Below are 26,319 nucleotides of genomic sequence, written 5' to 3' on the forward strand. Positions count from 1 at the left end.
CATTTCTTCCTCCTCCCTCATGACGCCTTTTCTAGTCTTATGACCTACATTCACATATAAATGCACACTCTCAATTTAAAGTCTAGTTCATTATAAGAAAAAATACGGAGTAGTTTCTCTTTTCTTTCTCAGTCTCTTATTTCACTTACTGTGATGTCCAGAGGCATCTATTTTCTTGTGGCTGTATGAAATCCTATTCTGTGTGCGTAGCATACTTTATCCATTCATCTCTTGATAGACATCTAAATGAGTTCTGTCGTCTGGATATTGGGAGTCGTGAGGGGGATCCAGTGACTAGAGACAGACTCTTAAGCAATGGTTTGTAGTCGGTTACTCCATGCCAATGTGGGAATCAAGAACCAAGTTGAATCAGAGCATCTGTGCGCTCACAGTGTCAATCACTTCTCAGTCTATGTTTAGAAGAACATGATCCACTTTAAAGACGTGATGGTAAAGCATAACAATGTGTACAAACCCTCCTGTTCCCCAGGTCTTCCGAGTGTGGGATATACAGACTCTATCAGTATTACAAGTCTTCCACGATAGCCAGGGAGGACCAGGAGACATGCAGATTTACGCTATGGTATATGATACTAACCACGGCATGCTCATCACAGGTATGAGGGCCTAGGCCTGACTAATTAATTTCATGTCTTTTACATTTTTTTAAAAAAAAGATAGCTCTTGAGTTCTTACTATGAAAACACACACACAGAAAAAGAAATGACTAACCATGCTAAGTGACAATCTATTAATTTTACTGTCTTATCATCCTATGTGAGTTAAATGAACCTCAGCTTGATGAAAATACCAAGTCAGTTCTATAAGATGATAACCCAGGAGTACATGGCCCGGGTGAACCAGAAAGAAGGGGCAAGGGAGTTGATGCTATGTGTAGGTCTCCGGTTTGACTCTTGGGTACACTAAATTGGTACTGTCATGGGGTAGTGGCACTTGAAGGTAGCAGCATGAACTTGTTTTCTGAAGCAAGACAGTTCTGGTAAGAAATTGGTTACTCTGAAGATGGATACAAACTTCCTCAACTGCCCTTGTTTCCAGACAATGAACAGTAGGGAGGGTGGGCAGAACCCAGGAAAAATGAGTCCTGAACACAATGCCAAATTGTTTTATGTTTCATTTTGTTTGGGTTTATTTTCTCTCCACAGACACTGAAAAGAAAAAGAACCCCATCAGCCATTTTGGTTGGCTACCGTTCACATGCACAGACTTTAGCTTTTAGAAGATGGCTATATTAATAGCAGCTCTGCCCTCTGGAACACTAACCACAATTGCTTTCCCTAACCATATTGCCGCTGACCACCTGCTCTGAGTTCCAGGGGGATTAATCAAGGCAGGGGAATGATTGGTGCTTTCTCTGTTGGGGAATGCAATTAGTTTTAATTTCGAGTTGTTCCTTTTTCCTGGGTTAGAAGTGAACTCTCTCACTTCATGCTCAGTAGATAATTTCCCAGCCTGTAAAGCAGAACGTAGCTCCAGTTGGGAATGCCTCTCCTTTATTTGCCCTCCTCTGAAATGAACAGATTCACGGCTTTACACAAATGTCACCTCTGAACACGGACACTAGCTCTCTCGATTACTGGGTTTAGCACTTCCATCCCGACGATCCTCAGAATACTGAAGGATTCAAATCCCAAGGCAGAAAAGAAAATGGAGAATAGAAAAGCCACAAGTGCTTCCCACTCCTGCGTACTTTGGGTCGCGTTCTTCCTTGCAGAAGTACCGACCTCTGGGTACTGCCTGATCATTCAAAGGACAGCCATCAGCTTGACGTCAGGATTACACCAAGTGTACATATCTGTGTGTAGATTCAAGTGACATCATGTAGAGTAGCTTTGAGCCAGGTGGGACAGCAGCACTGTTCTCACTCAGTGGTTGGTAGAGCACATTGTTGCTGTTGGTGTGGTCATGAATCTGCTGCTGCTGCTGCTGATGGTGATGATGATGATAATGGTGATGATGATGACAGCGGCAGCGGCAACGACAACGACGACAGCTATTTGATGCCTCCTTCCTCCTTCCTTTAAGGCAGGAACTGTTAACTGAAGTTTTATAAATGGCAAAACTAAGGCTCAAACAGTTCAACTGACTAGAATGTTAGAGCAGAGCTAAGACTCAGTCTCAGAACTTCTGACTCCCGGATTTGCATTTGTCCTTCCTTCCTACATTGTTTCTGTTATTGTAGTACAAGTAGCCAAAAAGATAGAAAGTGTCAGTTCTCCACATGCCAGTCCTGTTATGCTAACTCTCTCTAATGTGTTAAAGGACACACGGAGAAGCTCCCAGTGTGCCTCCGAGAGCCTGATGGCTATCCATCTGTCACGTTTCCAGACAGTGATATTAGCATTACCTGAACATTTCCAAATGAATAGTCTATATCATAAAATCTAAACACCTTAAGAAAACAGTAAATGCTGCTAAGACTTTGAGAGGTTCTTGGGAATTATTTGAGAAAGTCACCACAGCACCTACAGTGGCATCTTCATGTCCTCATCCATAAGGTAGGAAGAGGCTACCTAGTTTTAGAAGTTCTGCTTTTATTTAAACCACAGAATTGCAGGGCTGTGGTAGCTCATGCCTTTAATCTCAACACTCAGGAGGTAGAGGAAGGAGGATCTCTGAGTTCGAGGCCAGCCTGGTGTACAGAGTGAGTTCCAAGGCAACCAGGACTACACAGAGAAACCCTGTCTCAAAAACAAACAAACAAACAACTACAGAATGCTTGCTCTGATAATATCATCAGTATTTCCATACATTAAACTAAAGCAGACAGGTATATGATTTTGAGGCTTAAGTCATACACTTAGGAAAATGATTGAATACTGCTTTCCCGTACCCTGGCCGTGCTAACCACATCTATTATTATGGTGATTTGGAAATTAATTTTACTATTGACGTTGCAATCACTGGCCTGCAATCATTCTCATTCATTATATTTAATCAGACCATGCTCACAGCGTGTGTTATCTTTTGCTGGCTTGAAGAACCCTCTGACTCCAATTCCACAGGCAGAGAAAGCCACAATTCAGCGGAAGGCTGGTGGACTGCACCACTGGTGTGCACACACTGGTGAGGCACAGTAGGGAAGAGGAAAGCAGACTATGAAATTAGGAAACTGGAGGTCAAAGTGACCTGGGTTTGAAAGATAATGAAGTCTCCAGCGAGTGCTTTTCTCTGGCTGAATCACATTTGCTGTGTTTGTCAGAGATGTTTTAGAGCAGACAACTGTATTCTCACCTCATTAAATGCTGAAGCAGTGGCCTTTTATACTCTAATCTCACTGACCAGATGGTTGGGTCAAGTCCTCTGTGCAATTTCAGACTTCTGAACTGACAATTAGGGATGCAATGCTTTTGTAAAAGTAAAAATCACTTTTTACTTAGTTTTTAATATGTGATATCACTATGCAACTCAGTTGGCCTGGGACCCATGGTCCTCCTGTTCCAATCTCCAGAGTGTGGGATTACAGGGTGGCCCCATCAGACCCACCCATCCTTGTGACGGCTCTCCTTTCACTCTTCCTCTTCAGGATCCAGTGTAATAGACATGTATCCTTTGACCAGGATGATACAGGACACCAAGCAGGTTCCTCACACTCACGAACGAGAAGTCAACGTCATGCTCTATAACAAGTACTTCCACCAAGTGCTGACTATCTGCTCAGAGTCTGTGATCAAGGTGAGTGTGATGACTCCCTAGGCAGGAAAAGGATGAGCAGGTGAAATGTCAGCTTTGTGTTGGAGGTTGTAGAGTGGGGCTGGGGTGTCAAGACAGGATTTCTCTGTAGCCCTTCATGTCCTGGAACTCAATTGGTAGGCCAGGCTAGCCTCAAGCTCAGAGATCCACCTGTGCCTCTGCCTCTGCCTCTGCCTCTGCCTCTGCCTCTGCCTCTGCCTCTGCCTCTGCCTCTGCCTCTGCCTCTGCCTCTGCCTCTGCCTCTGCCTCTGCCGCCTCTGCCTCTGCCTCCTCTGCCTCTGCCTCTGCCTCTGCCTCCTCTGCCTCTGCCTCTGCCTCCTCTGCCTCTGCCTCTGCCTCTGCCTCTGCCTCTGCCTCTGCCTCTGCCTCTGCCTCTGCCTCTGCCTCTGCCTCTGCCTCTGCCTCTGCCTCTGCCTCTGCCTCTGCCTCTGCCTCTGCCTCTGCCTCTGCCTCTGCCTCTGCCTCTACCTCTACCTCTGCCTCTGCCTCCTGAGTGCACCAGCACCACCCGGCCGAATCATTTTCTTCTTATAGGTAAAATAGCAAGTTTTATATGTAGTGGTCCACAGACTGAGACAATATATTGAAGCTCTCTTTAAGCTTTCACAAATAGACAATGGAGTGTTTCAAGCCAGTTCAGGCCACATGGTTGATTAAATACTGCCAGATGACACAATAGAAATTTTAAAAATATCACCATATATTTATTTTGTAGGGGAAGGGGTGTGTGTCTACAACTTGCAGGAGCTGGTTCTCACCTTCTACCATATTGGTTTCAGGGCTAGAACTCAGGCCAACTGGCTTGGTGGCAGGTGTCTCCACCCTCTGAACCAAATAGAAACTTCAAAGGAAATATAGTAAGAACAACAACAGCAACAACAACAGATACAGCTTGTATTTTAATTTCACTGGAGGGTGTGTGGCAAGAAGAAAGGGAAAGACATGTAATAGTCATTCACCATAACTTGGCAGGCTATGTGCCAAGACCGCTGACTCTATGATATTTAAAATCTCATGAAAGGTCGGGGCAGATAGACACAGTCTTCAATTCTAAGGATGAGAAAGATGGGACTCAGAGATAAGTGACTGCCACAGCCACTAACTGTTCGCATGAAGGTAGAATACGAGGCTGGCTGTGTCTGCCGTGTGCACTCAGGCTTGGGGCTCTGTACCTCTAGCCCTGTCAATAGCAATAGCTGTGTTGAGTGACGTATTACTTGGCCATGCTAACTATGTCTGTCATTACAATGACTGAAATCTAGCCGTGATACCTGGAGGTGTCTATATAAGGTTTCCATTCTGTTAGCTCATGAACGCACTAAGAGGAGGCCTAGAGAACTAAAGCAAGCCATCCTCTGGGAACTCATCAAATTCCTTCTCATATTTTAACCTTCTTTGGTCAGCTGCTAGAGATTTTCTCAAACCTGAATCCCCTGAATTTAGTTAATTATCATAGGATTTTTTTTTTTTTTTTGCTGCTCCTGTAGATAAAATAGACTAAAGTCAATCCTGCCCTACACTCACGTGAGGTGTCTTATGCCTGGTCTGCCTTATCTTTCCCCACAGATGACGGAGAGAAGTATCTAAGGAAGGTTTTCTACCATATTAGATGGTGAGAGGTGGTAGCTCAGACTTGGAGATGGGTGATCTCAGGATCCATTTATTCAGGGACCCGCATGCCTCCCTCCCCCCTAAGGACCTTGTCTATCACAACACTCAGAGGCAGAGAATGTAGCCTCTGGACCAGATTGACTTCATCTCGATCTTGGCTCTGTTACTATCCAGCAGCCACTATCTTGTTCCCTGGGAGAAAGGTGCACCTCTCTGCCTCTGGCCCTCTGAGTGTGCTGCCCTACCCCCACCAGCTCAAGAGCTGCCAGGAGGCTCAGTTGCTCACTGACCAGAAAATTTACACCCGAACATGGTGTAGCCACAAAGTAGGAGAGACGTAGACCATAGCTGTACAGGTCTATGCCCTCTGCATGTTTCCACCGGGAGGAGTTGATGAAGCATGGTGTTTCTGGGCTTTTCCTGACACTGCCAGGCTGTTTCACAGATGATACATTTCACAGTTGCTTACCACACCTTCCCTGTCACCATGTCTCATACTAGTCACAAAACTACCTAAAATGACCAGTGAGCTCTTTCTTTAGGATTTATCCACATAGTATGCTGCTCACCACGCTTTTAGCCTCTAACCCTTGAAGCCATTATGAATTTAATTGAGCACTTATTAATTCTTGTATTTCTATCCTGCTGCCACCTCTGAATCACCCTTATAGTCATAATGTGGTTTCCATTACTGTGACAAAATAACCCAAGACAAGCAAGTTGCAACGAGGAAATCTTTGCTTCAGTACAAGGTTCTGGAGGTTTCTGTTAGTGGTGAATTAGCCCAGTGGCTTTGGACAGTTGACGAAACAACACATCGTGATAGGATGTGAGAGTGAACAAACTCCTCACCTCGTGGTAGTCAGGAAGTGAAACAGAGGAAGGGGAGGGGCTGAGGGGCAGACCTCCTTAAAAAACATGTCCCCCAGTTGTCTAAAGCCTCCACATGACTATTCTCCTGTGGTTGGGGACTGCCTCAGCTATCTGATATGCAGCAGATGCACTCAGGGATACACAGTCACCGATAATAGGCATCATCTGTCACAGCTTGACTTTGAGCAAACCGACACCCAGGCAGGACACTAGGGAAGGTGTGAGATGTGCAGAGTACTACTTTGAAATTTTTGAAAATGGTAAAAAAAAAAAAAAAACTTTGCTCAGAAATGAAAGGCAGATGTATGAAACACTCGTTTTTGCTGATGTTTTTCTCGTCTATAGGTATGGGAACTTGAGACCGGTCTCCAAATATACCAAATTCTAGACCCTCATGGCTTCAGTATTGAACTGACCTGCGCAACTATTGATGACAGTGGGTTTCTTTTTGCCACAGGAGCATATAATGGTGAGACTCGTGTTCCCAGTATGACATCTCCGCCTACGTTTTAGAGGGTTAAGGGAAAGTGTGAATGAGGCTGACATGCAGACACTCCCGAGGGATGGCCATGCCTGAGTGAATATCAATGAATTCTCTTTCACGGCCGCCAATGTCTTAATATGGATGTCAAAAACAAACCAGTAACTTATATCCTATTTGCATGGCTGGCACAATAGTGCACAAAAGCTTTTCATATATGACATGTGTGTATACAAATACCCTAATGAAACCCACTGCTCTATGCTAACTTTAAAAACTAGTTATAAAAAATACAAACCAAAGATTTTCATCACTAAGCACATCAGTCAGGACGCTGGCCCACAGAGTCCCGCCAACATTTTCAGTTTTAACGTGCCTAACTACTTACAATAATTTAATACATTATGGAAAGCCACGTCACACTGTCCTCAGGACTGAAAGGACTTTCACGTGTGCCACCTCATTGAAACTTTTGTTGGGAAATAGCTGTGTTGCCCTGACTTACTCTGTCCTGATGCCTCTGTCATCCTGTTAGCTAAAAGGCAGTCATTAGACTTGGGGTCTCTTGCTGCTGCCATAGTATAGTATATAAGTGTGTGTATGTACATGTGTGTGTACATATGTGTGTTTATGTGCACTAAGAATTAAATCTAGAGCCTTGTGCATGCTACCCATATATGCTACCTCTGAGCTACAATCCCAACCCATACAATAATTTTACTCACAGTATCTTCAGAGACCATGCAAAATACCCTTCTAGCTTTGGTATAGAATGCCTAGAGTTCTGTACTGGATATATCTCTATATCTAGGTTCCATGAAATCACATCAAACTTGGGGGACTTTTGGACTCAGATGTGACTGTGTATCCTATTTCTTTCTCTGTGGAGCACTTGCAGGCACCAGAGACTGGCAGACTGCCCCACCTTTCCACCTCATCTTGTTCTGAACACCCCCAAAGGATCTGCTTGCTCTAGTGTAGATGCTGTGGCCGACTATGTGCACTGTGCAGAATATATTTATTCAGGGTACATTTGATAAATAAATGCTTCCTCACGAAGCATTTGATGGAATGAGTGGGCATTCGATGTGAAAGTCGGACGTTTGAAAATAGGAACAGAAGATAGCCCAGCAGGGATGAAGTCATGAATGCCAAGCCAAGGTGTGAGAGCGCATCAGCCCATAACGTGTGGGAGAGCACACTGTTCCTCCCTGACGAGTATGGCTGAGCAAAGCAGCCTCACCATGCGCGCCACAGGCACTTGCCACACCACATCCATATGAAAATTACTAGTATTGGAGATGCAGCGTCACGGCCCTCACGTCAGGCAAGTGACCCCATATGAGTCTAGCAATAATATTATTTGCATGCAAGTGTGTTATTTTATCTTATTAGTCCTGCCATCTTGGTTTCTCCGAAGACACCTCAGCTGATGCTGATGAGCCGTCTATAATTTCAGGTGGCAGAGATCTGGGACTTAAGGCACCTTAGAAAGTGGGATTCCTAGCATCTCAGGGCGACTCCGCCTACAGCCTCCTCTCACTGTTAACTCCCTCAGGAGCAACTGAGAAGTAGCCCCCACTGGTCTCTGCCTTGCTTGGACAGTCAGAGTTTTCAAGTTGAGGAAGTCTAAGTGATTGCCTAAGCCAGGAAGGAGTGTGAGTCTGATGAACTCGATGACTATTGTTTTAGATAAGGTCTCACCTCACAACTCTGGCTGGCTTAGAGTTCATGATGTAGACCAGGCTAGCCTCAAGCTTTGTCTGTCTCTGTCTCCTTCCTGAGTGCTCATTAGGGACAATTTCTTTTTATTGCTTTCCTACAAACTATAGAGTGATTGAGGGCAGGTAGTGGTTTTCATTTTAGAAGCCAGAGTTCTTACCATTGTTCAGAGTACCCTGGGTAGTTCTTGCTGCTGTGCAGAGAGCATCCTGGATATATTGAATGCTTGGTGTTGGTAATGAGCAAATAAAGGATGGGGTAAGAATGTTGCTAATGGGGGTGGCCTGGCAGGGGCCACACAGTCACATCATTGCATGTGGAGATGTGGAGAGGGGATGTTAGGCTGAGAGAAGCCAAGTTGGAAACCTAACCTTCAACACTAAGGCCCGGGGTGGGGGGCAGGGGATGAACTGATCCAAACCAAAGCATATACACATTGCTTTCAAGACACCACACAGTGCCTCTTGTTTCTTTGATCAGCCTGTGACAAACCAAGGCCCACAGAAATGCACCTCTCAGGATACATTTCAACAGGATCACTGTCCCCTGGGCTGAGTCAGGCTGTGTGCTCACCGTCTTACTCACAGGTACTTTTTCTCCATGCCCTCAGGGACAGTTAAGTTGTGGGACTTCGGCAGTGGGCAGGAGATGAAAATGATGCCCGAAGGGAAAGACTGGGTGGAGGAGGAACACGCTTTGCTGCGCCTGTTTTTCCTCAAGTCCCAAGTGAAGCAACAGCACTTCATCCTTGCCTTGGAGCGCAACGGGACTATCAAGATGGTCCAGGTGTGAACCCTGCTTCCATGTTTGCACTGCGGGTGGTCCTCCTGGGGGACATCCATGGTGATCCTCTTTTCTCTCGTGTCTCTGCCTCTGTCTATCTGTCTCCATCTCTCCATATCTCTGCCACTTCCTGTGTTCTTTCTCGGTATATCTCTGTGTATATGTCTCAATCTCTCATTCTTCCTCTCACTCTCTCCTCTCTGGTTTTGTGTAGCCCAGACTGACCCTGAACTCCTGGTTCTCCTGCCTCTACCTCCCCAGGGCAAACACCACCATACCTGCTTGCTCAATTTGTGTGCTGCTAGGACTTGAGTCTAAAGCCTCAACCAGATTAGGCAAGTGACGTACGGACTGAGCTACATCTCTGCCCCCATTCAACTCCCTCTTCCCAGTCAGTTGAGGACAGTGCTTATCCACCAACTGTCCTATGATGCCCCTACTAACTTGACTCAAGTCCGGGCAAGTGCTGGAAAGCACAGTTACCCAGGCTCAGCATCCAACCCATCACATGTTTGCTTCAGCATCATCCGGGAGCCCCTAAAAGTGGGTGTCAGAAAGATCAAAGTGACACGCACATCAGCCACTGCTGGCATTGCTCACACCCTCCCTTGACAATAATCCTCTGCTCCTCAGGAAGGTCCCTCAGCAGATTATGTCCCTTACAGCCCCATAAAACATTCAGAGACGCTCACGTCGCTTTTTTCCATTTCTCACTAAAATTACTTTGTGTATTTTAAGGTTAACGATGCAATCTGCTCAGGGCTGTTTGGGGAGGATTGAAATGGGCTAATTTATTTTTCCCGAGAGTCTATCACCGCTTAGGAATACTAATGCCTTCTTCGGATTTAAAAAGAAGCCAACATCATTTATCCTGGCAGTGTGGCCCTCACCGGGTCAGTCAGACCTCAAGGACTAACCTTGCCTTTGTTGTTCTCTGAAAGCTAAGATCAGAAAAGTAAGTCTTGCATAGAATTTCAGTGTTGAAGCACTGACATTGGCTGGCATGACTAATATCCTTGTAAGCTGAGAGAAAGGAGGGAAAATCGTCCCCAGGCAGTGGATTCTTCCCTTGCTGTCTGCGTGCGTACTCTGCGGTGTGGCTGTGGACAACTGCCTTGGCACCCCGGATAAAGCACAGTGCCACATGGTGCCATTTGGAAGTTGCCATGATCAATCAGCACAATGACAGGAATCACAGTGCTTGAAGGGATGCAAAGTGAACCATGATTCTGGGCCCGGGGCGTGCAGCTTGGTTGGCAGACTGCTTGCTTTATACATGCACAGAGCCCTAGGTTTGATCTCTAGTACCACATAAACTGGGGGTGGTGGCAGGTATAATCCTTGCACTCAGGAAGTAGAAGCAGGAGGTCACAAGTTCAAGGTCACCCTCAGCTACAGAATGAGTTCAAGGTCAGACTGGGACACATGGGGCCGTCACCTATCAAAAATGATTTGAGATCTGCTCTAACCATTTCCATGTTGGCTACTCTTGTCCTCTGTGCAGAGCCCTAGATTAAGCTTGGTGAGAACGGGATGCTTCATTTTGTATCCAAATTCTTACCCTGCCCATAGTAGATGCTCATTAAAGGTTGAAAGACTAAACTATTGAGAAATTCTTGAAAGAGAGAAAGTAATAAAGATGTGAGGGCTATTTGAGGAAACCTCCTGTCTCACATTGCAGAGTTGACAATGTAATATGTAAAACAGACGAAATCTCAATGAGCAGTGGAACCGAGGGAGCCTCACTGAGACCGTTGTCTCTTTCACTCGCAGAGTTTTTCATAGCAGACTGGACTCTTAGCAACTTAGATTATGAGAGGCCTCAGGATCTAAACCCTGGCCAAACAACAGCTTTGAAGCCTTGTTGGAACCCCAAATCACACTGCTTGGTCATTGCTAAAATTCTTCTTACCCCAACAAAGCTGACCAAAGGAATTTCTACACACACACACACACACACACACACACACACACACACACACACACTCACACACACACACACGGGAGGGGGGGGAATAGAAGCCTCAGAACCACATCTAACATCTAAAGGCTTTAAATAATGGAAGAGATTTTTATCCATCCACTGACTGAAGAAAAATAAAGGCCAAAAAACGTAGGAATTTGGTCATCCAAGACTTAGGCCACACTAGAACTAAGAACGCAGCTCACTGTCTTCCCTCCCACAACAGTCATCTCTGCTCTACCCTGGCCACTTTTCATTCTGGAACAATCCTTGTTCTGTTAGCAAAAGGACCAGCCTTAAAATATTTGGCTTTTATGTCCATACAAAAGTAAAAAAAAAAAAAACAATAGTACCAACAATAACTATCATAACACAAAAGCAAATAAAAATATGCACAAGTGAATTTGATTGAGAGATGCATCTCAGTAAATAAGGTGGAAGATCCACTGAGGATGATCCTGACTTCGGCTCCCACATGCTTTTACACATGTGTACACATACCAACATGCATGCACACATACAAACACAGCTAGCTTGTAGTCCATCACTGAAGAGAGTAAGGGCCAGAACTCAGAGCAGGAAGTTAAGCAGAGACCACGGAAGAGTGCTTCAGACTGGTTTGCTTAACCTGACTTCTTATGGCGCCCCACAGCCACAGCCCAGGGGTAGCCTCAACCATGATGGGGTAGGTCTTTCACACATCCATCACTAGTAAAGAAAATGCCCTCCAGGCTTGCTCACAGGGCCAGTCTGGTGGGGGGCTGAGGTTCCCTCTTCTAAAAGGACTCAAGCTTGCATCAGTTTGACATCAGACTAACCAGCAGAGATACAGAGATGACATGTATATGCAGAGCTATGGAAACTTCCATGCCTGATATCAGATTCAGGGTGCTGGTTACCATGGAGAGTGAGAAGCAAAGAAAATTAGGCTTTGAGTGGAGCACCATGCTTGTGAGTTGACAGTGCAGAATAATGGGGTACCAGTCAGTGTTTGCTCTATTCTTTTTAAGGGGGGACTTTAGTCAAAATACCCAACAAAGGGGAGACAGAACCTTTAGAGATCATATTCAGTGGATAAGTATGGCCCCTGGTTGAGGGATGGGGCCACCTACCTCAAAAATATTAATCTAGAAGTCCTCCTGTCAAAAGGAAATGCAGAGACAAAGAGTGGAGCAGAGACTGAAGGAAAGGCCATCCAGAGACTGCCCTTCCTAAGGATCCATCCCTTCTGCAGACACCAAACCCAGACACTATTGCTGATGCCAAGAAGTGCTTACTGACAGGAGCCTGGTACAGCTCTCTCCTCAGAGGCTGTGCCAGAGCCTGACCAATACAGATGCGGATGTATACACCCAAACATCTGACTGAGCATGGGGACCCCAATGGAGGAATTAGAGAAAGGATTGTGGGAACCCCATAGGAAGAACAACAATATCAACCAGCCAGACCACCCCCTCCCCAAAGCTCGAACGGACTAAACCACCAATCAAAGGGTACACCAGGGGTTTGGGGGTACTCATGGCTCCAGCAGGTTATGTAGCAGAGGATTGCCTTATCAGGCATCACGGGAAGGGGAGGCCCTTGGTCCTGTGGAGGCCATAGAGGGATGCTAGGGTGCTGAGGCAGGTATGGGTGAGTGGGTGGGGGAGCACCGTCATAGAGGCAGGAGGAAGGGGAGAGGAAGGAGGCTTATGGAGGGGAAACTGGGAAGGGGGATAACATTGGAAATATAAATAAATAAAATAACCACTAAAAATTTTTAAAACTTAAAAAAAAAAAAGAACAGCTTGAAGGAAACAATTTCATTGAGCCTTTTTTTCCCCCCCCCGCTTACTGAATTTCTTCTTCATAAGGGAAAGGAAGATGATATCATCCTCACGGTGATATGGGAGCTGCCCAATGCCATGCCTTACCTACAATACGGGAGCCATATTGTGCATCTGAAGATGTCAACTAAAGAAAGGGCAATGGGCATTCCTTTCCCAGACGTCGAGCTAATCGTCCAGAAAAGCATTTCTCAACAAACTACTGTACGTTCGATTTCTTTTTAAAAAAAATATTTTCACTGAGAATTTCATGCAGTGTATTTCGATCATAGTCACCTCAACTCCTCTCCAAAATTCTTCCCAGATCTACCCCTTCCTCCCTATCCTCTAACGTTGTGCCTTTTTTTTTTTTTAATTTAGTAATCCATGTTGTTCGAATACTTCTGAGTGTATACATCTGCTAGAGCATGGTTATTAACCTACCAGGAACCATGCCCTTAAGAAAATTGATTCTCCCCGCCCCCATTCTTCCAGAAGCCAATCACCAGTCCCTTCTTCCTCAGTTAGGGGTGAGGCCTGTGAACCCCTCCCCTTCCTTAGAATGGAGACTGGATTGATCTTGCTCCTTCAACAACAGCTGCTGCGAGTTCATGTGCAGTGGTCCTGTCGTGCTGCTGCTTTCACTTTCTTCCTCCCTGATCGTTGGCCTCTGCAGTCTTTCGGCCTCCATTGCCACAATGGTTCTTGAGCTTTGAGGAGGGGGTGTAAGGCAGATGCCCCACTGGAGGCTGAGCACTCCACAAGTTCCTGCGGTTTGCAAGTTTCTGCACTAACTATCATCCAACGGCGCTTTGCTGATGAAATGTGAGAGTTGCTCTAACTCCATGTAAAGAGATGTGAATTGAGAAGGCCGTTTGATACTGTGTCTGGTGAGCACAGTAAAAACCATAGGTTCAACCCCAGGGTCTAGGATCTCTTCAACCATGCACGGATTTTCTCCTGTGGAGTGGTGTCAAAAGTTGAATTCCTTAAATTTTTAAAATTTTTTGTCATAGAGAAATAAAAAAATAAACAAAACTACACGAAATAGTACTTAACTTATAGGCATTAAATTTGTTTTGTTTCTGGCCAGATTTTTTTTTTCATTTTCAGCCTTAACTATTTCAGCAGATATTGCTAAATAACAGTGATTCTTTAAAAACCGGCAACATCGTTGTTCTCTAGACACAGTTAATATAACTTACAAAAAAAATTTAGTGTTATAACATGTTTGCTCTTCAAGCCAGAGTCACAGCTTTCTTCATAAGCTTGATCTTACATTGTTTCAACCAGAGGCTAAACAAGATCCTGGATTAACAGATCTACAAAGAAACTTTTAAGAGGAAATGTCTTTTCCTCCCTAAGAATCTATGTACTTAAAAAACTGGACCTTTTCACGGCCCACTAGGCTTTGCCAACTGTATCCTCCTGGTGCTGCATAAGAATCTTCCCAATTTCCTGTGATCTGGTGAATTGCACACAACTTTAGATATTTTCCTTTCTGCAACAATATTATTTCATAAATTTTATTTTCAAACAATTTTTTTTTTGGTTCTTTTTTTTCGGAGCTGGGGACCGAACCCAGGGCCTTGCGCTTCCTAGGTAAGCGCTCTACCACTGAGCTAAATCCCCAGCCCCTTCAAACAATTTTTATATAACACATTATGGTTCACACCTGTAATTAGAGCACTGAGAAGGCTGAAACCTGGGGATTGCCATGAATGAGAGGCCACACTAGGGTACAATTAAAATTAAATGGTTGTAAAGATTATTAGGATCTATTCTTTTTATAAAATGATTAGTTTTATAATGACTAAATAGCTATACTTAGTTTTACTTAAGTATACCATATGTTTGAACATACCCATAGCTTTCTCTTCTACCTTTTTCCTTCCTAATGGTTTTCTCCTTTTAATAGCTTTCCTTTATTTATTTCTATGTTGTATGTGTATGCATATATGTATATATACAATATATACATACAATATATACATATATACGTATACAGTATGTAGATTTTTTTTAGCTTTTCAGTGAAGTAATAAATAGCTTTTTCAATAGATAATACCAGGGAAAAAGTTTTATCAGAAAAATATATCTCTCTTTAACACTGATATTCCCAATTTGAAGTTTTAGAGTAAATGACTTATGCTACGTTTGTTTGATTTCATACTTTTTTCTGACAGAAAATCTTGCATCTTTTAGCTGATCATTATTTAATACAGCCATGTGGTGCCTAAGCTCTTTATCTTGTATTAGGCTCTTGTAGAGTGTAACTGTAGGTGAATAATAAAATCACCCACAAGATGGTTGCTGACATAGTTCAGACTTTCCTCAGTACTAGTTTTTGGCCTCAGGGTGCTTGTGACTTGGAATGTACCATCAAACTAAGTGTTTTGAAAGTACTTAAGATAATTCCTTGTGCTAACCAACTAGATTTACTCGTTTCATTTTTTAATTTATTGTTTATTAAATTTTTATTTATTTGCATCTGTGTATATATCTGTGTATGATTGCATAGAGCACCTGTGGAAGTCAGAAAATGACTGCCAGCGGTCAGCTCTTTCCTCCCACCATGAAGATTCCAGGGATTAAACTCAGGCCATTGATCAATTGAGGCATCTTGCTGACCCTAATATATTTATTTTTAATTATTTTCCTTGTATTATGCAAAACATGTGATAGTTACAAAATTAAATTTATATAACCATTTCTATCCTGAGTTACAAAACAAAGTCTATTCTAATTATTTTTTTTACCTATCACTTCATTCTCTTATAAAGCTGAATAGCTAACGTTTGTTCCTGTACTAAGTTCTGGGTTTAAGTCTGTGGTATTATTTTTAAAGATTGTCATATTTAGTTAATAAAATAGTCATACTTAGTTCTCTTCCTTTTTAAATAAGAATAGAATATTTTATATGCATTACTTTTCATTTATTTCACTTAATAATATATTCTGAAAATAATTATAAGCTTTATACAGAATTTTTATACACTCTCATATTCAGACATTTTTAAACCAGCCAAACAAAAGATAAAGATTCATGAACTCCCAGCCAAATTATCCAAAAGGAAGAGAGAAAAAGAGTTAAAGCAGTAAAATTAGAACCAAAAAAGATGCTATAGCAGATCGCAAAGAAAATGAGAAGTTCATTAAGGAATGTTTTTAAAATAGATATTCCAAAAACAAACAAACAAACAAACAAACAAAAACCATGGGAGATCTAAGAAAAAATAATTCCTAGACATGTGACTTATTAAAACTAAATCAAGAGAACTTAAACAGATCTATAATTAGCAATGAGATTAAAGCAGTAATAAAAAGTTTCCCCACAAAGAAAAGCCCATGCATGACTAGATGAATTTACTGCTGAATTATACTAAATCTTTAAGGACAAGCTAACATCAATACTCTGAAAATCCTTCCCCAAAACTGAAAGGGAAGGAGCAAGACAAAGCTTATTCTGTGATGCCAATGTCACCTTGATACTAACATCAGGTCACAAAACTAGAAAACCATTGGACAATTCCCTGACAAATGTTGCAAAGATTCTTGTAAATTATACTGAAGAACAGATGGAGACCATCAAACACCATGACCAAGCTGGGTCCACATCAGGGGTGCAAGACTGAGTCAATACACATTAGTACATGTGTGTAAAACAACATGTAAATAGACTTAAGTACAAAAATAGCATGATTCATATCACTCCACCCAGGAGAGGTCTTCGGAAAGTCCAATAATCATGTCATGACAAAAGCCCTGTAGAAAATAGCAATAGAAGTAATATTTCACAAAGAACACTGTGCTAAAGAAAGCCAGAGAACACTTTCCCTAAAATCAGGAGGGAGGCAAAGATAGTCCTTAAAGTCTTAGCTGGTGTTTCAAGAGTCTGGGATAAACATTCTACACCAATAAGACTAAAAGGGAGGAGATTTCACTGGCAGACCAAAGCTATGATACCGCCTGAGAGGATTCCATCCCAGGTTAAGTTGTATTCTCATTTTATACTCTAAAACCATAAGATGGGGAGAACAAGCAAGCATCTTTTAAAGAGGCTATATGACAGTCAGGAGGTTGTTAAGAGCAACAACCCATTGTTTCCTGAATCACTGTAGAAGGCATGGGTGCTCACAGATAAGCATTGGACACCAGGTTATCTCCTCCGTGATGGAAATGAATACCTGTTTCCCACCCAAAAGGCTGATAGTTGATGTTGCTAATGATCTGGTGGCCTTTGCTATCTGTAGGGCCAGACATCACTTAGATCCCCCAGAATGTTTATCCTAGATCCCATTATATTAATGTTCAGTCATTACAACCCCTGCTTAGGAGAGATGTCACATGTACTTTATAACCTGTTAACCTAAGCTATCCAGATCCTAAGCTCTTAAGCTCTTAGGATCTTAGAGCCCATCTTCATGGTTACATTTACTTTGAGATGAATTTCAATGTCATTATGCCTCCTTGTGCACTAGGGGCTGTATTATACCGGAAAACATTTTTCTAAATTGTACTGTATTTAAATACGCTCACAGTAAACAGCCTGGTGTCAAACTCCAGAAGTCTAGGCTCAGCATTGGCAAAGTGGTGCTGAATTGAGTTTTCTGTGTGTCACAGCTCATTTCCCGCTGCCTGTAGAGCTTGCATCAACTCTTGCAAATCACTAAATAAATCAATAAGTCAGTATCTAATAATTGGTCTTTTCTACCTTATTCTACTTCATGAGAAATAAGACAAACAAAAGAAAAGAAAAGAAATGCAATTTGGGAAGGAAGTATAACATCCTTGTTTGCATGATCCTGTAGTTAAATAACCCAGTAGATCTTACCTGGAAAATACTTTCAACAAGGGTACAAAAATCAACATGCAGCCTTCTCTATATCATTAACTAGTTTTCCAACAAATGAGGGAAATATTCCCATTGACAATAGAATATTAAAATACTTAGAAATAAATTGTATGAAAGTATCAAAGAATTAATGAAACTATTTAGAAAATACCTATGTCTTAGTTAGGGTTTTATGGCTGTAAAGAGATACCATGGCCAAGGCAACTCTTATAAGTGAAAATGTTTAATTGGGGCTGGTGTACAGTTCAGAAGTTTATTTCACTGTCACCATGGCAGGAAGCATGGCAGCATGTAGGCAGACATGATGCTGGAGAAGATGAGCTACATCTTCGTCCTTAGGCACAGAATTAGCTTGAGATTCTGAGACCTCAAAGCCCATTCCTTAGTGACACACTTCCCCCAACAAAGCCATACCTCCTAATAGTACCACTCCTTATAGGCCAAGTATTCAAACACGAGTCTATGGGGAACATCCCTATTCAAATTACCACACCTAGAAATAACCAGGGAAGTGAAAGGTTATCTGGCCCAAAAGCTTTAAAACATTGAAGTAAACTGATGCAGAACCGGGATGGAAAATTCTCCCATGTTTATGGACTGGCAAAATCCACACTGTAAAAGCAATGCATATTCAATATAGTCTCTATCAAAATCCAAATACTTTATTCATTGAAATTTTGCACAAATATAAAAACATTCGTGTTTAAGTACAAAAGACCTCAAACAGCCAAAACAGTGCTAAGAAGAAGGAGCAATTCTGAGAGCATCGAACCCTTGACCTCAAACGATGCTACAAAGCAACAATTGCAAGAAGGGCATGGCAATGACGACAACAACAACAACAACAAAAGTAAGGGAGGGAGGGAAGGAAGGAAGGATAGATGAAGGAAGAGAAAAAGGAAAAGAAAGAAAAGAAATAGAAAGGAGAAAAGAAAAGCATAAAAGCATGTAGACCAACAGAAGGAGGACTCAGACATTTACGAAGCTACACCTACCCCATTTTTTATGAATGCTGCCAAAAACACACATTGGAAAAAAAAAACAAACCTGTTCAGCAAATTGTGCTGGGGAAATTGAATAGCCACATGCAGAAGAGTGAAATTAGATTCATAATCTCTCACCTTGAAAAAAATTCAGGTGAAATGTGGATCAAAAGTTTAAATAAAAAACAGGAGATCATGAAATTGGTCAAGGAAAATATAAATATTGTATTTTCCTAGATAGTAACAAATTCTCCTACATGGAGTTATATAATTCTGCGTTTCCACTGCCATGTGAACAAGGGTGTATTCCACCACAGTCTTACCAAGCATTTAAAATCGAATTTATATGAAAAAACTCAAGTAATAGTTTAGTGGCATTTTTCTTGTAAATTGTAAGTAAGCATCCTTTCCTGTTCATTCATGGGGAATTTTCTCTATCCATGGAGCATTTGTTTTATCTTCTGTTCATCTGTGGGGCATTATGTCCTCTCTTCTCCCATGGGGCATTTGTTTTATCCTCCATTCATTTATGGAATATTTGTTATGTACTCCATTCATTTGTTATATCCTCTGTTCATTCATGGAGTATTTATTATATCTATTTTCTTTTTTATATTTTTAAAGATTTATTTATTTATTATATATGAGTACACTGTAGCTGTCTTCAGACACACCAGAAAGGGGCATCAGATCTCATTACAGATGGTTGTGAGCTACCATGTGGTTGCTGGGATTTGAACTCAGGACCTCTGGAAGAGCAGTCAGTTCTCTTAAGCACTGCCCCATCTCTCCAGGCCATCTGTATTTTTCTATCCAACTTGTCTTTTCCTTTGTATGTCAAATCTCCCCCCATACATTAGAAACATATACATGTGTAAATCATTAAAGAACAATTCACTTTTTCTGCCCAGTTAGTACATCATTATAGACTTTTGTGGTTGGAGTGTGTGTGTGTGTGTGTGTGTGTGTGTGTGTGTGTGTGTGTGTGTGTGTGTGTGTTCTTTTGCTTTGGTTTTTGTCTATCTTGAGAAAATGTTTCACTGTGCATCCCATACTGGTCTTGAACTCTCCTCCTTTCCTCAGGATACCTAGAGCTCATATTACAGGCACAGTCCAGCATGTCATCTCTGTCATACACTGTTTCCTAGATTTTTCAAGACCAGTCAGTCAAATTTCATCTTCTATTTTTCTAGTTTTGGGTCTTTCTGTGCTTCTCACATTGCTGGAGAATTGAAACATTCAGCTAATCATGAGTGTACCTGTTGCTATTGCATAGTTGTTTTGAAATATATACAAGGAACAGACACCCTAGGACTTTTTTTTTCTTTTCTTTTTTTTCGGAGCTGGGGACCGAACCCAGGGCCTTGTGCTTCCTAGGCAAGCGCTCTACCACTGAGCTAAATCCCCAACCCCTCCCTAGGACTTTTTTCTTTCAGGTTATTCTCTAAATTTCAGCATTATAAGGGGACCGATGGGAGGAAATACCCTAACTTACTATAACATTGGAAAATGCAGATCTCTCCCAATTCTGGTTGGTGCTGAACCAGGGATCCCCCGAGTTTCAGCTCAGCCTCTGACCAAGCTGAGGCAGCATGGTCAGGAGTTTGAGATCAGCCTGGTGTTTTCATTCCCAATATTTTATCATAAAATATTCAAAAAATAATACAGTGAATACATAGAAATGTCTGCCCTTAGATGTAACTACCAGTTTATTGTTTGTTATAGATCTACTTCAGTATCCATCCTCTACCCACCATCCAGTTCATCTTACTTGAAAAATAAATATTTTATAAGAACTGGAAGGTATAGAAAGATACTGTCTTGAATGCTTCAGTGCGTGCATTGGTACCTGGAGACAACCTGTGGCTTTGCAGAGTTGACTTTGGTGGACTTTAATAAAATGAGACCTAGCAGGATGTAAGTGTAGTAGTCAGTGAACTTGAAGAAATCCACATACGACCTAATCCCTGCCACATGAACACCTATCTGTCTGATTCTTTTCAGTGTAAATTGTTTCTCACTGTCACAACAGTGACTCCCGTTGTACAGTGGATGCTGTTGCCCTCACTTAGCACCACGTTTCTGAAACATGACCCATGTCATGGGACTTGTCAGGATCACATCTCCTTTGCTCCCACAGGATTATCTCAGGATGCTTGAAATGTTTATGACCAGAAAAACATTCATTACTACTACTAGAGCTCAGACACCTTTCAAAAGATTTCAGATGTATCTGTGTCTATTGAAATAAATGACCTGATAGAAAGTCTCTTCAAAAAGCTAGTTCTGTGACTTGCTTGCAGGCGTATACATCTGAGGATGAATTACATAAGATGTTTGAAGTTGAGGCTAAGGACAGAGAAGGAAGCTGTTGTGTTGTTGTTGTTTTGTTTTGTTTTGTTTTGTTCTTAAAACATCTAGGTCTTTGTTTTAAATGGATCTTCACTGACTTTATTGATATACTCTAATATTACCTTAAAGTATTTCTGCTTCTCAGTTTTTCAAGGCCAAAGTTAACAAAACCTACAAGATAATATGTTATAAAAGGACCAAACAAAGGAAGCCTTCAGGCTCTCCCCCATAACTAGTGAACTAACTGTAATGTAACCCACAAGGAAATTATGCAACTTGTCTTATAGAATTTGAAACATATCTATTGGATTTTCTTAATATAAAGAAGATATTGTTTTCCTCATATTGAAGCAAATGTTAGCATAGCATTGAACTTGGATTGCATTGGAAGTTTCAATAAGAGATTTTATTATTAAGAGTGTTGAAATTAATATAATTCTCAACACCTCAGAGAGCAATTCCAACCTACCTCTTCCAACTCTGTCACTGGAACTGGGTTTGGAGATACTGGTATGCTGTATGAAACACTATATTAGCTAACAACAGAAGAAAGATGAGTCTACAGTGAGTTCGAACCAAGGCACTTGTCAAGTATACAAGTGAAAAATGACCTCTTTAAATAAGATGACAAATTAGTCAATTACCACAGACATGGAGCTGGAGAGATGGCTAAATAGATGGTGTTTGCTCGTTAGCATGCAGACCAGAGTTCAGATTTTCATGAAAAGCTGAGCCAGCACACCAGCCAACTGTAGTCCTAACACTCAGGAGGTGGACACAGGGGAACCCTAGAAAAAGCTGGCTAGCTAGCCTACCAAAGCTAGAAGTTCAACTATAGAACACTTCCCACAGTTAACATGGAGAGAGATTGGGGAAAACATTGCCCAGTGTCAATTTTGAGCTTCTATATGCAATCGTATACATGAATAGTGAACACATGCACTTGAGAGAAAGACGTTATGCAAGTTTAAATTATCTCTGGTTTTCTTTTCTTACCTTTGGTATTTGTCATAATTAACAGCCTAACACATCCTGTGGTGACCTACATTAAAATAACCTACATTAAAATTCAAAGTCACTTAGGAAAGAGATTAGATTGTACAGAAACACACTTTTCATAAAAGGCTTTTGTTTATGAAGTACTTTTGACTAAGCACCTAGTGTGTAGCATGTGCTGTTCTCTGCACAAGGAATACCAAGACAGGTAGAGTGTACAGCCATCGCTTCTCGGCCTTTTGGCTAAGATCAGCCAGCCTCTTGGAGTGCCAGAAATTGGAGGAGCTCCTGAAATACGTAATCGCTGAGTTTCTAAAGAGAGGTAAGAAGAGAAAAGGAATGCCAAAAGGAGAAGAGGATCATAAAAACGTATCATGTAGATAAGATACTGTGTGATCTGTGAAAGATAACAAGTATCTCAGTGCAAAGAAAGAGAGACCAGAGTGGCAGAAGATGGAAATGAAAAGATAGAACTTATGGACTCATGAGCCTAAGAACTGGGAGCTCAGAGGTGGACTTTAATGAAAGAATGAGCCAATCAGAACTGTGTTATGGGTTATTCACCCCTGGTTCTGCTTAAGTGAATAGAGTAAATAGAGTAAGGCTAACATCCAAAGATCCAGGCAGTAGACTATTGTTAGGCTTAAAAGGGAAAAGGTCATGATAGTAGAGAGGGTAAGGAAAAGAAGGCTTTAAAGATATTTAAGTGACAGCTGGAGACATAGCTTCAGTGGTTAAGAGCACTAGCTGCTCTTCCAGAGAACAGGGTTTGATTCCCAGCACCCACACGTAGGCTCACAACTGTCTGTAACTCCAGTCTCAGGGTGTACAATGCCCTCTTCTGGCATCAGTGGGCTTTATATGAACAAGGCATACAGGTACATGTGGTCAAACATTCATATACATAAAATAAAAAAATAGGATCTCAAAAAAACTTAAGTAGTAAAATTAGTAGAACTCATTGGTGGTGGAGTTCACATGGTGAAAGAAGGATGAAGGAAAGTACTATGTGCTTAAAGGAGCTGGTGCCTTAGACATATTAACTAAATATTAAGTGTTCAAGCCTATAACTTTGGAGAGAGAATTAGACTAGATTATTAGAACATTAACACTGAGGTTATTAGTAAAACAGGAGGCATGGAGATTGCCCAGAACCAGAATAAAGAAAAGGGGAAGACAAATGTGCAAGAGGTAAACACTAAAGATATTAGTATTAAAAACTGAACAGAAGAAGAAAGCTTTAAATCTAAAACAGAAAAACCAGGTGGTGATGAGTCCCAAGCTGTGTCAGTCAGCTTTCCATCACTGGGACAAACTCCTTGAGAGAAATAACTTAAAAGGAAGATTAATTTTTCTGTATGAAGCTCCAGTCCAAAGTCTTTGATCCAGTAGTCACAGGGTCATGTAGAAACTCTGAGCAGAGGAATCTTCTATTCAGAAAGATCAAAACTGAGGAAGAAAAGGAGAAAGGGAGAGGCCACAATATCCCTTTGAAAGGCATGTACCCACTTAGCCTAACTTTTAAAAAGCTCCAGAATCTTCCTTCCAATAGTGCCACAGGCTGTGGGCCAAGCTTTCAGTATTGAGGAATGTCCAAGATCCAACTGAGAATACAAGCAAAATCAGGAAAGCCCTCTATCATGAGTGTAAGGCATTTCAGGAAGGGGAGAACATGGAGAATTGTAAAAGCAAGAGTCTGCCCATCTAAGTAGATGTCATTGTGCCCCTATCAAGCCTTGCACATGTCTCTAATTCAACATTTTCAGATTGCTCAGTAATTAACATTTCATATGCATACTTTAAATTCTCATACATATCTCATATCGCAGATGCTATATTTAGATCTGCACTCCAAGAACCTAAGATGCTCAACAAATATCCAAGAGAGGATAACTGCAAAGAAGCATGTGTTACTAGATGGTGTAACTAGAAGGTTTCCATAAAGTATGGTGCATCAGAAGCTGGATAGACAGATGGACTTGAAGGACTGGCCTGTCAGTGAAAATGGCTAATGTGGACTGTTTTTTGTTTTTCTCAAGATGATGATGATGATGATGATGATGATGATGATGATGATGATGATGATGATGACGATGACGACGTGTGTGTGTGTGTGTGTGTGTGTGTGTGTGTGTGTGTGAGAGAGAGAGAGAGAGAGAGAGAGAGAGAGAGAGAGAGAGAGAGGAGAGTCTAATAGTGGAGTAGAGTAAATAAAAGTTAAATCAAAAGGGACCAGAAGAGAAGGGAGGATGTTTTTATTGTTTCAATGAATTATCCAAGCTAAATTTTCTAATGCTAAAGGGGGAGGGGTAGTAAATTTCATACTCAGTGACTTTGAACATATTATGACATTTTTAATTAGCCTGACTATGCATTCCCACCAATCTACATCTATGTTCTTTTTCTTTAGAGTTCTACCACCAATACGGATGTGAACTGCATTGATGTATTTCAAACAGAGGGGTTTAATTTGATAGTGTCTGGAACCTTAAATGGCATGATTATCTTATGGAATTTCATAGCGGCCTCTGTCAAAGAAATGTAAGTGTTGTATCTACCCTAAGGAATAGGACATTTTGCTGCGTAAGAGTTTATATAACAAGCAATACTTAAAGAAAAGAGGTGTTCAGTGGAAGGGGAAGCCCTTGGTCCTGCCAAGACTGAACCCCCAGTGAACATGATTGTTGGGGGAGAGGGCGGTAATGGGGGGAGGATGGGGAAGGGAAGCCCATAGAGAAGGGGAGGGAGAGGAGTTAGGGGGATGTTGGCACTGGAAACTGGGAAGGGGAATAACAATCGAAATGTAAATAAGAAATACTCAAGTTGAAAGAGGAACACTCCTCCATTGTTGGTGGGATTGCAGACTGGTAAAACCATTCTGGAAATCAGTCTGGAGGTTCCTCAGAAAATTGGACATTGAACTGCCTGAGGATCCAGCTATACCTCTCTTGGGCATATACCCAAAAGATGCCCCAACATATAAAAAAGACACATGCTCCACTATGTTCATCGCAGCCTTATTTATAATAGCCAGAAACTGGAAAGAACCCAGATCCCCTTCAACAGAGGAATGGATACAGAAAATGTGGTACATCTACACAATGGAATATTACTCAGCTATCAAAAACAACGAGTTTATGAAATTCGTAGGCAAATGGTTAGAACTGGAAAATATCATCCTGAGTGAGCTAACCCAATCACAGAAAGACATACATGGTATGCACTCATTGATAAGTGGCTATTAGCCCAAATGCTTGAATTACCCTAGATCCCTAGAACAAACGAAACTCAAGACGGATGATCAAAATGTGAATGCTTCACTCCTTCTTTAAATGAGGAAAAAGAATACCCTTGGCAGGGAAGGGAGAGGCAAAGATTAAAACAGAGACTGAAGGAACACCCATTCAGAGCCTGCTCCACATGTGGCCCATACATATACAGCCACCCAATTAGACAAGATGGATGAAGCAAAGAAGTGCAGACCAACAGGAGCCGGATGTAGATCGCTCCTGAGAGACACAGCCAGAATACAGCAAATACAGAGGCGAATGCCAGCAGCAAACCACTGAACTGAGAATAGGTCCCCCGTTGAAGGAATCAGAGAAAGAACTGGAAGAGCTTGAAGGTGCTCGAGACCTCAAAAGTACAACAATGTCAAGCAACCGGAGCTTCCAGGGACTAAGCCACTACCTAAAGACTATACATGGACTGACCCTGGACTCTGACCTCATAGGTAGCAATGAATATCCTAGTAAGAGCACCAGTGGAAGGGGAAGCCCTGGGTCCTACTAAGACTGAACCCCCAGTGAACTAGACTATGGGGGGAGGGCGGCAATGGGGGGAGCGTTTGGAGGGGAACACCCATAAGGAAGGGGAGGGGGAGGGGGATGTTTGTCCGGAAACCGGGAAAGAGAATAACACTTGAAATGTATATAAGAAATACTCAAGTTAATAAAAAAAAAAAAGAAATACTCAAGTTAATAAAGATTTTAAAAAAGAAAAGAGAAGAAAAGAAAAGAGGTGTTGGGAATGGTGGTGATAACCTTCAAGGAGGGATTTTCCTGGAGGTTATTCTCATAAGCACATTATGTTCTGAATGTCTAACTTCCATGATTACACACAGAAAAACCATAAATATTTGTATATCCAAGATATTTTTCTTTACATAAATATCTGATCTT

At 41.8% G+C, this 26,319-nt stretch overlaps 1 protein-coding gene across 3 annotated transcripts in view; it reads left to right on the plus strand.

Annotated features, from left to right (window-relative positions):
• Wdr64 (WD repeat domain 64) overlaps positions 1-26,319 on the plus strand; it is a 123,785-nt gene that overhangs the window by 69,834 nt on the left and 27,632 nt on the right. For 2 of the 3 annotated variants that reach the window (XM_006250343.5, XM_039091435.2), the window contains 6 exons: positions 491-617; positions 3,548-3,696; positions 6,544-6,667; positions 9,012-9,187; positions 13,001-13,177; positions 24,549-24,679. In XM_006250343.5, coding sequence (XP_006250405.1) covers positions 491-617; positions 3,548-3,696; positions 6,544-6,667; positions 9,012-9,187; positions 13,001-13,177; positions 24,549-24,679 — 884 coding nt within the window. Of the gene's footprint in view, positions 1-490; positions 618-714; positions 2,520-3,547; positions 3,697-6,543; positions 6,668-9,011; positions 9,188-13,000; positions 13,178-24,548; positions 24,680-26,319 lie in introns of those variants that run through there. The other variant, XM_039091437.2, reaches the window with a different exon arrangement.

This window comes from Rattus norvegicus, chromosome 13 (genome assembly GCF_036323735.1).
Source record: "Rattus norvegicus strain BN/NHsdMcwi chromosome 13, GRCr8, whole genome shotgun sequence".
Taxonomy (NCBI): Eukaryota; Metazoa; Chordata; class Mammalia; order Rodentia; family Muridae; genus Rattus; species Rattus norvegicus.